Genomic DNA, 14791 nt, shown 5'->3' on the forward strand with positions numbered 1-14791 from the left:
GCTAGAAAGTTGTACAAAATAATTGTAATTAGTTTGCCTCCAGCTTTTTAAGATAATTTGCCATACACTTTTTTTCAGCGCGATTTGATCATAGATTTTATTTTTATCTCATACACGACTTTCCAGCATGCAGGCAATAATTAATGGTTCATATAGAAATTATTTAATACATAATTATAAAAAAATTTAATGCAAATGAGAAATATACAATGAATTATAAATAATTTTCTAAAAAAAATATTAATAAACAAGAAGAATACCTCTCATCCAAAAAGTTTGTTTTCTTATATGCAGTGTATTATTTCATTAATATGTTCCTAGATTCAAATAGGTGGCAATTTAATAATTTCACTGTTTAACAAAGGTTGTACATTAGGAAAGTTCTTAGTCTTAATTACATTACTCCAAAATGGTTTTGTGGTAACATGACCATTCTTTACAATATTTATACCTAATGTAATTATAAAAGATGATTAAATATTAACATTTTTACGTGTATTAAAAATTATTTAAATAGCTTTTTGTATCAAGTTACCTATTTTCCATGATGGAAATATGTACGATTGTGTTTTATTCATCGCAGATGCAGTAGACAATTTTGCATCAGGATGTTGAAATATCGCTCTGGATATTGATTCTTTTAATGAAGGCGGTAAATTTAGCGAACCTATGATATGAAAATATTCATTAAAAGTTTATGTTTGTTATGAAAAAATTGTCAATAATCATACTTGTAATATCTTCATCTAGTGTGGTATTCAATAATTTCCTTGTGTGATAAAGATGTTTATTTATCTTAAATCTTTTCATGAAACATTTACATACATCTGTAACCATTTTTCCGTCAATAGTTTCTGTAAGTTAGCATTATTTAGAGAGCAAAATGTAAATGGTAAGAAGAAGAAATCCAAATAAACTAACATACTTATTGTGTCATTATTTGCGATAAGATTTTCTTTGCACCTATAATATTGAGTTACAGGATTGCCTTGTAAAGATAGATCTATTAAAGAAGTCAAAACACTTATACTTTCTGTTAAATCGTTGATATCATCAATAAAATTATTTGTGGCATCTAAAACCTCTAATTTATGTAATTCTTTAATGCTTTTTAGAGATGTCATTTTATTACCCGAAATGTTGAGTACTTTCAGACAAGCCTGAAAAATATTGTATAAGAAAGAATATAATTAAAAGGTAATAATCAATTCAAACTTACAGATAAAGTGAGTACACTCCGTGGATCAAAGCATAATGATTCTCCAACAGATAACTTTTGATTTTCTACTTGCAAAATAGTTAAATTTTTTAAGCATTCAAGACCCTCCACTATCAGTATTTTATTATATCCTAAATAAAGTGTTTGCAATTTCTCAAGAAAATTTAAATTTTCTATTTTACTTATTGCGTTATGTTGCAAATATAAATGCGTTAAGTTAGATGCAAAGTGCAAATTTTCTATTTTCGAAATATTATTATTTTGTAAATATATTACTTTAAGATTTCTATAATTAACAAAATTACCCTAAAACAACATGATTATATGTATAGATTATACCTCGTTATTATTTTAACAAAATTAACTTACGATGCTACTGATAAACATATTGTTCATGCGTAAATGAGTTAGACTATATAATTCGTCCTTTTTTACTTTCTTGCTAAGAGATTTACTTAATTGCATTTGTGAACATTTTCTCTCGATATATTCGGCGGTTAATCTCACCATGATTGTAAAATTTTATCAAATATAATAAGCGTAAATATATAAAAAATTGAGTGGTTTAGTCGTAATTGATCAAACATTTGTTGGAATGACGCGCCTTGTAAACGTGACATCTATATATTTCTTCATGAACTGGCTACTCTTTATTTTAGCGACACCTACAATCATTTTCAAACTAAGCTTTAAATGGTAGAAGATGAACTTGAATCTTTGATAAAGACACAGATACATATGAAAATTACAACTTCTCCGGCCTTAAATGTTTGTATAAGTTGAAAATAATGCGATGATGGATGTGGATTTATTGAGACCAGGCACTGTGCCTATATCTCCTGATACAATTCTTTGGTTTGAATTTTTATTAAATCCATCTTTATTACAACAACATTTATCCAAACCTTCTCCCGGTAAATGACAATCTAACCTCAATTATTTGATGCAAATAGAATAAAGTAATTAATAAAATTATTATGCTAATCACACTGTCATAAAATTATTCTAGATCCTTCAGCGACGGATTTAATAATCAAGTTTATGACAATAAATTCAGAACAAAAGGAAAATGAAGTGAAAATTGTTGATACAGAAATAAATGATACAAAACCTAACACCGCAGTTAAATGGAGTCACAGAAATCTTGCTCTGAAAATTCTTTCTTTAAAAGTAGCAGCTCATTTAAAATGGGATTTGGATATATTAGAAAAAAAATTACCATTACCAATACAGTTAACACTACTCCAAGACCTTCTTTATATAACATCAGATTTAACAGTTGAAATACCAACTATACCTGAATTTGTAATGCATCCAATTTCTGATCAACTACTATTTACAATTGTTTTATACCATAGATGGCATATAAGAGCAATTCTTTATAGAGCCTTAAATAACAAACAGTCAAAGCAACAATTTCTTCATATGTAAGACTTTAAATATTCACGTGATTAATTGTAATATCTTGTGCATAACTTCTTTCTTAATTTACTATATATAACAGTCCAGGTATACAAGAATCAACCTATGTACCACCTGGGGTAATAGATGACATAATTAGAAAATTAGAAACTCAAGTGTCTAATAGTATAACCGTCCTAAATAATGTTCTTGAAAGTAAAGATATAAATCCAAAAATGTTATCCTTTGATACTTTCCAAATGCTATCTGAAGATAGTACAGAGATTAAACAAAATTGGGAGAATATGTATTCTATAAATTTAGAAGAATTTAAATGTCAGGTATGACATGTTTATATGTTTGCTATTGTTATGTAATATTTCTTGTATTTTATTATTTATTGTAACATGTTTAGATACACTACGATTTGGCAAGATTTCATTTGTTAAAAGAAGAATATCAAGAAGCAAAGCGTCACATTATACAAGCCAAAGAATTATTTTACAATTTCGATAATTCAGAAGGGAAGTTATATTGTAAAGTTCAAAAAGAATATTTAGATGGTTGTTCCTTAGCATGTGAAGTACCTATAGAAGGAGTTACTTCCAGTCTTACCCAACAATTACAAGCATCAATTAAAGATCAATATACTGTATGTATCTGAACATAATATAAGAAATTGAATTCTATATAAGATGTTAATAATGGTTATTTGCTTCAGAATATATTGCAAATTCTACAAGCAGATAACATTACAAGAGAAATTCCTCAAGTTTATAGAGATAATTTGGAACTTGATGTGCAAGGAGGATCTGTTAATAGAAAAGTTGTAGTTGCTCGCGATCTTTTGCTCCAAATTCAATGTTTAAATTTAGTTAGAAAAATTGTAGATGGTAGTATAATTCTTGGTGATTATATAGCAGAAATAGAAGCAGCTGGTAGCAAAGGAATGGATATATTTCTTTCGGTAAGGTAAATTCTTTATTGTTTTAAATTATTTGTTATTTTATTGTTCATATTACATGAAAACTTTTTTAGGCTCTTGGAAATTTTTTGGAACAAGCTACTGATACAGACAAAGGACGTATTTCTCGCTATCTTCTTTATTTCGTACATACCACTAATATTTATAGGTTTGCTTCTAAAATACTCAGCGATCCATTGTATATGACATTATTTAACGAGGAAGAATTAGAAGAAATCAGAAAATCAGCTATTGTTGAAGAACTTGAAATACCGGATTTATTATTGAAAAATGATTGGGGTACTCCGCTAATAACATATACTCGTCAGTATAAATATATACATAAGTATTAATTATATAGCATAAAATATTGGTCATTAAGCGTTATTGCAATAATAAATTATTTAAATTATAGAAAGCTCAAGGATAGAAATATTTGAATTAGAACAAAGATTAATACAGTCATATGATACTAATGAAATTCACGAAATATTGATACACTTAGATGGTAAACATCGAATGAAACCATTATGGAATGTAAATAGTTGTTGGGAACTACCTATACCATTACAAAGTGTTGTAATGTCTCTTCCCAGAGGATTCCTTCAAGATTATTCATATGTATTATTAGCAAAAAGTAGGGAATTAGTAATGTCTAAAGATTTTGAAGGGGCAATTGAGATATTAAATGTATTGGAGAAAGAAGTACAGCAACATTCACAAAGTGGAAACACATTAATATTTAAATTGTGTAAATTAGTAAACTGGGAATGCCTTCTTGTAGAAATTTGGAGATGTCTTCACTTATGGCCGGCAACGGGTATATGTATGTACATTTGATTTCATAATCTATTATGATTTAGATAATTAAACAAAAATTTTGTAGGTGATACGCAAAGTTTAGTCACAAGATGTAAACAATGTCTTGGAGCATTACAAGCAACAGATCAAGTTATACCAAGACAAGAAATTATTGAATATTGCACTGTTTTTCTTTTAAATATGACTGAGTGGGATTATTTAACAAGTTTAGAGAAACGTTGGAGTTACTCAGAGTTTGCAGCAGCCATCAGTAGCGTTTGTCAAGATATTGTTAAATACAAAGGTGCAAGGAAATTTCCAAGAGAAGCATGGGATATGGGTTAGTTTTCAGAGCGCCAAATAAAAATTTCTGCGTTAAAATATAATATGAAATTATATTTTTAGTATTGACTGCCTTTGGACCGAGTAGAGATCAACCACAGAAACGAAGCAACAGTGGTAATAGTGGAACAAGTACTGGTAGTGCTTCAAGAGATGTTATTGCTAGCATTGGAGGTACACTTAGTAGATTACGCGAACCTATGGTTCTTACTGTCGTTATTTCATTATTAGCACGTTTACGAAATGTTTTACGTGATGAATCTGGTCTTGAATTACATACACAATATCTTTCTCTTTGGCCTGCTGGTGTACCAAAGTAAGTTTTCACATAACACAAAATGTATAATGTTCTATAATAATATATAAATGTAATTTTGCAGCGCTAATTCCTATAATATTAGAAGTATTGGAGAATTGCTGTTTCAATTGTTAACACAAGCTTTGAAATATTATCCAAGTAATGTTCCTTGGTTGAGATTGATGGGAGACCTTAATTATGGTATGTATGAAAAAAAAAAAAGATTAATTTCGAAACTAAATAAAACATAATATTTTTAGTTTTAGGATACTATGAAAGTGCAATAAAATATTATTTAGAAGCTATTATGGTAGCCAGTGATTTGTTCAGTCAACCAGTACCAAGATCGCAGATTGATGATCTCGTTTATTGGCGTATGATTAAATGTTGTGCTCATTTACAATGTTATACCCAAGCTGCTGTACTGTGTCAATTTTTGGAGGAAGTAGATTATACTTTAGCTTTTAAAATGGCAGCCAGCGATCAAAAAAGTTGCGCACCAGCAGACGCTATGGACGCGTACTATCATTGTATTTGGGATACTACAATACTTGAGTATCTCATTCATTTACATACAAAACGTGGTGAACACCATAGAAAACAATTAGCGGTTAGTAATTATATATAATTCATTTTAAATATGTACATATATTTATATTTAATTATATTTTAAGATTAAGGTAATTGGTTTATTGGAACTGAATTCCAATAATAATGAAGAAATACAAAGGGAAGCAGCGAACATTCGGAAAGCAAAATTTTTAAGAGCATTAGCAAAACAGTATGTTTATTAATAAAAATGTATATAAAATTTTGTATGATTATATAATAACTTTATACAATTTAAATATAATGATTTTTATATTTATAGTCTGAATTGATAATTAAAACAATCAAATCTCCCTCCTTTACCGCGTTCAACTCGTACCAATCACAGCTTTTTGTTTTTTACTCTAATCGATCTAATGAAACACGGAATTGATAGAATTATTTTATTACATGAAATATTTTGTTAAATTAACATCACGAAAAAATATTTTTTAAAATATAAGTGATTATTTGTTTATTATAATAAAGAGTTTTTAACACTTTATAGCATATCATCTTTTTCATATGAGTCATCTACGATCAGCCCTTATCGTTGAATACATTGTCGTTGCGTAGTGCGATGAGTGCATATTATTGCTGTACGTAAACGTATACATAAATTATGTTTATACGTTGGAAATGAAGTGTGCAAAAAGAGTTAGTTTCGGATGAAAGATTATAATAAATTGAGCAATTTAACAAATTGTAGGTGACGTGCATAACATTGTTAAAACACAATTCTCATAGAACTGCCTTCGTAAACAAGGCGCCATGATGTTCTTGCAACGCCATAATACTGTTATACGACGTTTCGTTCTTTCTATGATAAATATTTATAATTAAAACTGCATGTAAGATACGAACGAAATCAGTTACTTTTTGTGTACTTTTTTACATCGTAATAATCTTTGGCTATCTGATTTTGGTGAGTACGTGTAAAAGTTAGTGAGTTCTTCCTAAAATTCTGAAAGTTCTCGGTACTATTGCTTATTGCAAATACCCTCATTCTACCACGAAAAGGAGTGAAAAAGATAGAGATTGGAAGACAGAGAAAAGTCGTAGTGGAAGGGAAAAAGAGAGAGAAATATTATGTACGCTACGAGTGGCTGTACTGTATTACAAGAAAATTTGCTCAGATATTTATCGTGTTCGTAGAATTGTTGTCATTAAGAATACGATAAACTCAAGGTGAAAATCGATAAATTCATAGATATTTTTATTTGATTGTGATGGCGAGAGGTTGGCGTCAAGAATGTAGTAACAGGAGTGGGAGATTGTAGTAAAAACAATGCTGGATCGCTAAGCAAGTTCTGCGTGAGTATATATATACATGTAATTTATTATTAGTTATTTTATATTTTTTTCATGCACATTCTTTATATTTGCGATATTTAATATCATATTATTTCGTTTTATATTTTGTGTGTTCTGTATATCAGATTTCTTACATGTCTAACCTCACATCTAACGTAATATTTATTTTTTCATTTAACCAGCGTTAACATTTCTTTAGTATGAATTAAGTGGACCTTAAAAATGCCACAATATCTTCCTGATATACAGAATATTAATTTAAAAAATAATATGTATTGGAGAAAAATACTTCTGTAAACGACATCAGAAAATTTTGAATAAATGTCAAAATTAATCAAATGATATTAAATTACAGGTTGCTACAAAACGGAAACTATAAAAAATTCATACATATAGTTTACATATTACAGTATTTTTAACATGGACGATGAAGAAGGATCATCAAGTTCTGGACCTATGTCTTCATTGAACAGTTTGTTTTCATTTACTAGTCCTGCTGTAAAAAAGTTACTTGGCTGGAAACAGGGTGATGAAGAAGAAAAATGGGCAGAAAAAGCAGTTGATTCATTAGTAAAAAAATTAAAAAAACGTAAGGGTGCAATAGAAGAATTAGAACGTGCTTTAAGCTGTCCAGGCACACCTAGTAAATGTGTAACAATTCCAAGAAGTTTAGATGGTAGATTGCAAGTTTCACATCGTAAAGGTTTGCCACATGTAATTTATTGTAGAGTATGGAGATGGCCAGATTTGCAGTCACATCATGAATTAAAACCATTAGAGTTATGTCAGTACCCTTTTTCTGCTAAACAAAAAGAAGTTTGCATCAATCCTTACCACTATAAAAGAGTGGAGAGTCCAGTGCTCCCACCTGTATTAGTTCCTAGACATTCAGAATATGCTCCTGGACATTCATTGTTACCATTTCAACAAATAGCAGAACCAACAATGCCGCATAATGTGTCCTACTCCTCTAGTGGATTTAATGCTGGATCTACTGGTGGTGTAAATCCAACATCACCTATGTCTTCTGTTGGATCTGTTCCCAGTCCAGGAAGCACAACATCACCAAATCCACAAAGTCCATATGGTACTAATGGGCTACCAGAAACTCCTCCTCCAGCATATTCTCCACCTGAAGATGGTTCACAACCTGGACAATCACCACCACCTGATCCAGTAGCAATGGATACAAGTGGATCAGCTGAAGTAGCTCCAGTATGTTATCAGGAACCACCTTATTGGGCCTCCATTGCATATTATGAATTAAATTGTAGAGTGGGTGAAGTTTTTCATTGTCATTCTCACTCTGTTATTGTGGATGGTTTTACAAATCCAAGCAACAATTCTGATCGTTTTTGCCTTGGACAATTGTCCAATGTAAATCGTAATTCTACTATTGAAAATACAAGAAGACATATAGGCAAAGGAGTACATTTATATTATGTAGGTGGTGAAGTTTATGCAGAATGTCTCTCTGACTCTGCTATATTTGTACAATCTAGAAATTGTAATCATCATCATGGATTTCATCCTAGTACTGTTTGTAAGATTCCACCAGGATGTTCATTGAAAATATTTAATAATCAAGAGTTTGCCCAGTTACTTTCACAAAGTGTTAATCATGGTTTTGAAGCAGTTTATGAATTAACAAAGATGTGCACTATAAGGTAAAATGTAGGATTTAAAAATTAATGTTAAGTAGCGTAAGCAGCAATATGTAAGTTACAATAAATATATATTTGTTGCAGAATGTCATTCGTTAAAGGGTGGGGTGCTGAGTATCACAGACAAGATGTTACATCTACTCCTTGTTGGATTGAAGCACATTTACATGGACCCTTACAGTGGTTAGATAAAGTGTTAACACAAATGGGCTCTCCTCATAATGCTATAAGTTCTGTATCATAATTTGTGCATCAAATTTAATAGTAAAGGGAGAAAATAGTGAACTGTAGGAAAATCTGATGATTCAAGAACAGTTTTTAATATTATCATATAATATTTTAACTAGTTATTGTAAGAGATTTATGAAAGTATCAGAGAAAGTGGTAAATGAAAAACTGCCTAATGAGATTTTTCTCATGTGAGTAAACTGAAGCTAATATGATCATGAAAATAAAGGGTTACGAAAGTTCGTAATAATTGAAAGTGATCCTTATTAACACGTTGACTGCCACGACACCCGTATTCGGGTGTCAGCAAAGTTTCTAGTCTGGCCGCGTAATATATATTCGGGTGTCGTTTATTTGACTACTTGCAAAGGATCATCGTAGGTATTTGAGAAGATATTCCATAATAATAAAACTGTTGAATTGTTACAAAAGTAATACAAAAAATTATTAAAAAAATTATTTAGAATGTAAAACTTTAAAGTATTCTATACATAGCTGAGGTTAACCGGGATAATTTGGACAATAAGTTGTTGTTTCCTCTAAATTTTTTGTGTCTTTGTTCGGTCCATTTGATGTCTTTTATTTGCATAATATATTTTATTTGTATGCGCGTCTAATGTTTCTTCCGGAATCATTTTTCCGAACGACGATATTATGCTGACTCCATCGAAGACAAGGGTTTTTTGTATTTTCAGACAACCCTAATAATTTTACAGCTAATAATTCTCTAAATATTCTAATATATAAGTATAAATTCTTCTTTGTTACAATTTTGTAAACCGTCAAAGCGTTTTCAATAGAAATTTCCAGAAAAAGTTGGACGCCAAGTTTTCTGTACCATTTGATTCCTTTTCTAATTATGGTGGCATAAGAAACCATTTGGTCGGAATAATCTATACCACACTTTCCTTCATTATATTCAGCAACAGCTAGTGGTGTGAATATTGCAAACAAACGAAACGAAAGATCATTCTTGAGACCACCACTTGAGCGACTCGCATTACTAAAATATCGATGGGAGTATCTAGCAGAGAACGCTTGGTACTGTGGCACGCATGGCCTGACTGAGATTTTCTTGAAAACACGCGTGGCAGTCAACGTGTTAAAGAAATTTCGGAGATTACAGTGTACACGTAAAAGCTGTACAATTTTTTGGCTGTTAAATAGGAGAAGAATTATAGCAGAAAAAATATGTGTTATATATGAAGAATCATATTTTTCAAATATATTCAATTACACTTATATATAATACGTTATTTTATATGGAAAATTGTTATGAAAATATGTCCTAATGCTATATCACGAATGCTTCATTAAATTGTTTCAAGACTTATACTGAAATCTACATATGCGTAGTTAAAGAGCAAATCAACTGTAATTAAACAAAAGACGATTACTGAATAATAATCTACGAGAATGATTCAGAATTACATCAAATAACATTTTAACATTTATAGTTTTGAATACAATATGCATGCTTCTGAAGCATTTGATTTATGCCTAAACAAGTCTTAGAATATTTAAATTTATTACTATTAAGATTATAATCTAAGTGTAATTAATTTCAATTTTACTAATTGTAATACAATTAATATTTTAATATAAACATCAGATGCTGATCTCACGTTAACATTTGAAAGTTAACTGTATCTGATGACATATTGGAATATTAACTTTGATAATGCATATAAAAATATTTTTTGCGCAACGTTTCCTAATATTCGAGAAATGTAAGCCTTTGGATGTAGCCTTATAAGAAATTAATGTGACAACTAACATAAAGTCATCTACTTACTTGTCGAATTGAGAGTAATATAAGACTTATGTGTTAGCTTTGCACTTTTCAGAAGTGTTTACAAATTTTAGGCTTTGACATATGTACATATAAAAAATATACTATTATATGATGATATATGCAATTCCAAAAATTGGCATTACATTCGATACAAACCATATGAAAATTCTGTGAATTGAATTCTGAAAAGTGCCAAAAGTGTATGTATATAATGCCTTTCATTTAAATCATGTCGAAAACTATTTTTGTTGATCATTAATAGAAAACTTAAGCCAATGGAGAAAGATTTACTTAGAAAATATTTGGTTACAAAAGATATTGCTTGTTTTATATATTTTACTGAATGACATGCAAATTTTATAAGAACATTATAATAGTGAGCATAAGAATTATATATCACATACACATTCAATAATGAGCTGGGAAGGTCATATGAATACTTAGTTGAGATTAAATAAAATTAAATCAATGGAAAGCGTTATGTATTGAAATTTCATTACAATCAACACTCATGTCTGTGTCTTTACATATTTATAACAGAACATTAGCTTCATGATGTAGACATTTATTGTATACATCGATTCTCATCTTAATTTTACATTAAGGTACGCAGGTATTACTGAAGAAGCACAAATCTCAACTTAATGTTACTATTGGAAATACCCATAATGTATATTCGAATGATCTTCTGGCTTGCTGATAAACTTACGATTATCATTCAAATTATTTTTATGTATATCTTATGAATATTTCAATTGTAAGTGAATGAAGAAAGTATACGGATCATATAACTTTAACGGAGAGTACTTGAGAACTGGAACAGAAGTCACTGCCGCTTGCTGTTACTTATTTGTCGATGTACCTAGCTGTGATTGTTTGCTACCAAATTTAGCAAATTACGTATGGGTGATCAACGATGGTAAAAGTATTTGCTTTATTGAATCAATAAAGATGAAGATATGTATTTGAATTTAAAAGCATAATCGTACAAGGAAATATGACAATAACGCCTTAAAAAAATATACGACGAATAAAAATATTCAATCAAAGGAACATTTATCGTACCACGTACTGTTTTTTCGTGATCACCTGTAATACCCATTTAGTTGAAAAAAAGAAAGATAATAATAATAAGAGAAAAGTATTTTTCATTGAAACGACGCTGTAATTGGTATAGATAATGTCTTAAAATAATGTAAACCTGTTAACAGAAATGTGAATTAATGTTTTAGGTATATCGAGCTTGTAGCACTCGTAACGAGCACAATGCTTTATCGCAATATGTATGTATGAATAGCTACATATGTAATAACTATATTTAGAGCTTCTATTCTTTGTTGGTATCGTTTTCAATTTTTTTACTGTTAATTGATGCACCATATATTGCAAATCTCATTTCCAAATCACCTGACATTGCTTTCTAATTCCTAAGTTTTACAAAACTGGATAAAAGCTTAGTGAGTATTGCAACAACATTATCATGCTACAATTTATACACTTAATTATGTGCCGCCCAAGTTGTGCCTTGGATATCTTTTACACAATATATTTCAAATAAATATACAAATATGAAATGAAAATTTGCTACGATGTGTAGTGAAACAAATGTATTGTTTGTCAAATAGTGCTTACATATATTTTGATCGTATATTATGTGCAAAGTCCACTGCCTATAATGAGATTCCTAAATGCATAAAGATATATTTAAAGATACAATAGTTTTATAGCAAGAAATGTATATAGATTATCATGATTGGTGATTTGGGAAAGATTTGTGATTATTTTAGATGTCAGTCAGTGTAAATAAATTCTTTTAGCTGTAAAAAAACATTTACAAAATCCATTCCACATTTATCATGTAGATCCGATAGCTACGGGCTTTCTCTTTAATATTTTCTTTACGTCTTTTAGAGTGTCGGTATCATTGTATATTATTCTAGACGATGATCGTGATAATAAAAAACACAGCCATTTATCATAATCGAAAGTACGATATCAAATAAATTCTGTTGCAGAATCATAAAGATTATCAACAGAAATATCGATCAGATATAGCTAAACATAATTAAAGCTGCATAAATTTCTTTATCCTTGAAACTGATATCATTCGCACATATAGAAATCTTCATACTTTCGATGATGTAACAGCAGATGCTGATTTGTTGTAGCAATCAACATTACGATATCGTACAGCTCTGCTATCGTTATTAAAATTATGAAATTCTTCAAGAGAGACTTCGTACATATTAGAATATTATCAGAAAAAATGTACTCTTGTTTCCTCTGTCAATCTTTCGAAACGAAGTCAGACTTCGTTCGACGATTCAAAAATTTTCATTTGTGCTACTGTATCTGCATTTCTGGTAATTACTGTGTTGTGCAGTTACCGAGTATAAATAAAAAATGTTTCCTATCTGTGTATCTATATGCAACGAAAACACGGTAGTTTTATTAATCTTATAATCGATCAACACAATCCGTAATACCCTGTATTATTCCCCAAATTTTCTTATACGATGCTGTATTTTTGTATATTATAATTTTATAAAGATTGGAACATTTGTAAATGATAACTATTAAATTAAATATATTTCAGATTTGAATAAGAAAAGGAAGAGCAGAACTTTTACACTAGTGACTAGTGTTATTATAGGCCAGTTCGTACGCGAAAGTCATTGGTCTGTTTACAAAGAGCGTGTAATCCGATTCGCTGTTTTTCGTAGGAAGAATAGTTCGAAAGTATTAACGGATATTGTTATGTATTTTCTATTTCAGTGCTCTCGTATTAACCTATTATTTGAATTAAGCCAACCAGTTTAAGCCAAATAACCCAAATGGATGATTTTGATCTGGTAAGCTTGCGAAATACAATTTTACGCTTGTTTGTCGTTAGAAGTATGTATTTTTGAATCATGTGTATGTATAAATATGTAGTATTCATTCTGCAAATGTGAATGGGGTAGCATATTTGAGAGGAAAGGTCATTAAATCATTGATAATGTTGTTTAGCACGATCTAACTCTGCAATCTCCAACAGGTAACACTTGTAGATTTTTATGAGCTAAACATGAATTTGCAAATCGTTTTTTCAGAATTCACAATTTTCGAAAACAACAATTTTGAAAAAGAAATTGTACATTTTCGATTTTGGAGATATTTTGTGCTTTTAAAATAGCAGATGTCGAGTTGTTGTTGGGCAAAATAGATTCTGTGGACACTCTCGAATTAAATGATATGTATTGTTATTACATCATAAATATTTAATTATGTTTAAATAATGATCAAAGTAGAAAAGACACATAAAATGCACTATTTTTACTTATTTTCTTTATTTATTTCAAAAACTAATGATCTAGTAGAAAATCTAATCACATGATAGAGCAGATATTTCTGCTAAGGAAAACATGAAAAAGAACTATGTACTGTTTCCAATATAAAAGCGAAACAGTTTAACAAAACACGCGGCGGCGATAGTGGTACTCAATGTTAGTAGTTGTCTTACCTGCTACTCGGCATAACGGAACCGCTAAATGTGTGCGACTGTTACCAGTCGGCATTGAGTACCAGTGCCGCCGTTGCATGTTCCGTCAAACTTTTTCATTTTTACATTGGAATCAAAACATGATTCTGTAGTTTTCCTTGCTGTTTCCCTTAACAGAAATATCAGCTTTATCGTATGCTATGGTTAGATTATCTTCCAAACATTAAATTTTTGAAATAAATTGAAAAACGTAAATAAAAAATCGTGCGTCTTAAGTATCCTTCTCTTTGATCATTATTTAAACACATTTGAATGTTTATAATGTAATAACAATACATATCATTTTATTCGGAAAAGTGCACAGCGATTCGATAGTTGCTACTGTAAAAGCACGAAACATTTCCAAAGCTGAAAATTTGTAATCATTTCTAAAATTAATTATTTTGAAAACTGTGGATTCTAGGGAAAAATGGTTTTCAAATTCATGTTTAGTTTACAAAAATCTACAAGAGTCATCTATTGAAGGTTGCAGAATTGGAAAAAGGTTAAAATGTGTAATTATCCTTTATTTTTTCATCGTTAGCAGTTTTTCTATAATTATCATACATTTCACATTTTTCCCATACATTTCTCTGTTTTACCAAAAATATGCCCAGTCCAGTTTTGGTATGGTAAAGGGGAAGGGGAGGAGGAGAG

At 29.9% G+C, this 14791-nt stretch overlaps 3 protein-coding genes across 3 annotated transcripts; 2 read left to right on the top strand and 1 right to left on the bottom strand.

Moving 5' to 3' along the window:
• Nucleotides 1–266: 266 nt before the first annotated feature.
• On the bottom strand, nucleotides 267–1865 carry LOC132909445 (protein phosphatase 1 regulatory subunit 42-like). The gene is made up of 6 exons (XM_060964299.1): nucleotides 1589–1865; nucleotides 1220–1525; nucleotides 926–1160; nucleotides 732–854; nucleotides 536–667; nucleotides 267–451 (listed from the first exon to the last, which is right to left on the bottom strand). The coding sequence occupies exons 1-6, from the start codon at nucleotides 1727–1729 to the stop codon at nucleotides 324–326; spliced, it is 1065 nt and encodes a 354-aa protein (XP_060820282.1). The 5' UTR covers nucleotides 1730–1865; the 3' UTR covers nucleotides 267–323.
• A 136-nt stretch (nucleotides 1866–2001) lies between these two features.
• LOC132909435 (integrator complex subunit 8) lies at nucleotides 2002–5893 on the top strand. Its single transcript, XM_060964284.1, has 12 exons — nucleotides 2002–2133; nucleotides 2229–2646; nucleotides 2724–2961; nucleotides 3036–3272; nucleotides 3342–3587; nucleotides 3659–3908; nucleotides 4000–4410; nucleotides 4471–4725; nucleotides 4791–5043; nucleotides 5108–5226; nucleotides 5286–5635; nucleotides 5700–5893. Exons 1-12 carry the CDS (start codon nucleotides 2013–2015, stop codon nucleotides 5817–5819), a joined length of 3018 nt encoding a protein of 1005 aa, XP_060820267.1. The 5' UTR covers nucleotides 2002–2012; the 3' UTR covers nucleotides 5820–5893.
• Nucleotides 5894–6083: 190 nt separating this feature from the next.
• LOC132909443 (protein mothers against dpp) lies at nucleotides 6084–13052 on the top strand. Its single transcript, XM_060964298.1, has 3 exons — nucleotides 6084–6927; nucleotides 7283–8594; nucleotides 8676–13052. Exons 2-3 carry the CDS (start codon nucleotides 7348–7350, stop codon nucleotides 8833–8835), a joined length of 1407 nt encoding a protein of 468 aa, XP_060820281.1. The 5' UTR covers nucleotides 6084–6927; nucleotides 7283–7347; the 3' UTR covers nucleotides 8836–13052.
• Nucleotides 13053–14791: the final 1739 nt, after the last annotated feature.

This window comes from Bombus pascuorum, chromosome 8 (assembly GCF_905332965.1).
Source record: "Bombus pascuorum chromosome 8, iyBomPasc1.1, whole genome shotgun sequence".
Lineage (NCBI taxonomy): Eukaryota > Metazoa > Arthropoda > Insecta > Hymenoptera > Apidae > Bombus > Bombus pascuorum.

Coding starts and splice junctions, on each gene's coding strand:
- LOC132909435 (XM_060964284.1), top strand. CDS start 2,013: ATGATGGATGTGGATTTATTGAGACCAGGCACTGTGCCTATATCTCCT. Junction 2,647..2,723: donor AAGCAACAATTTCTTCATAT/GTAAGACTTTAA, acceptor TATATATAACAG/TCCAGGTATACAAGAATCAA. Junction 4,726..4,790: donor AAGAGAAGCATGGGATATGG/GTTAGTTTTCAG, acceptor TTATATTTTTAG/TATTGACTGCCTTTGGACCG.
- LOC132909443 (XM_060964298.1), top strand. CDS start 7,348: ATGGACGATGAAGAAGGATCATCAAGTTCTGGACCTATGTCTTCATTG. Junction 8,595..8,675: donor ACAAAGATGTGCACTATAAG/GTAAAATGTAGG, acceptor TATTTGTTGCAG/AATGTCATTCGTTAAAGGGT.
- LOC132909445 (XM_060964299.1), bottom strand. CDS start 1,729: ATGGTGAGATTAACCGCCGAATATATCGAGAGAAAATGTTCACAAATG. Junction 1,161..1,219: donor GGAGTGTACTCACTTTATCT/GTAAGTTTGAAT, acceptor AATATTTTTCAG/GCTTGTCTGAAAGTACTCAA. Junction 668..731: donor ACTAGATGAAGATATTACAA/GTATGATTATTG, acceptor TTCATATCATAG/GTTCGCTAAATTTACCGCCT.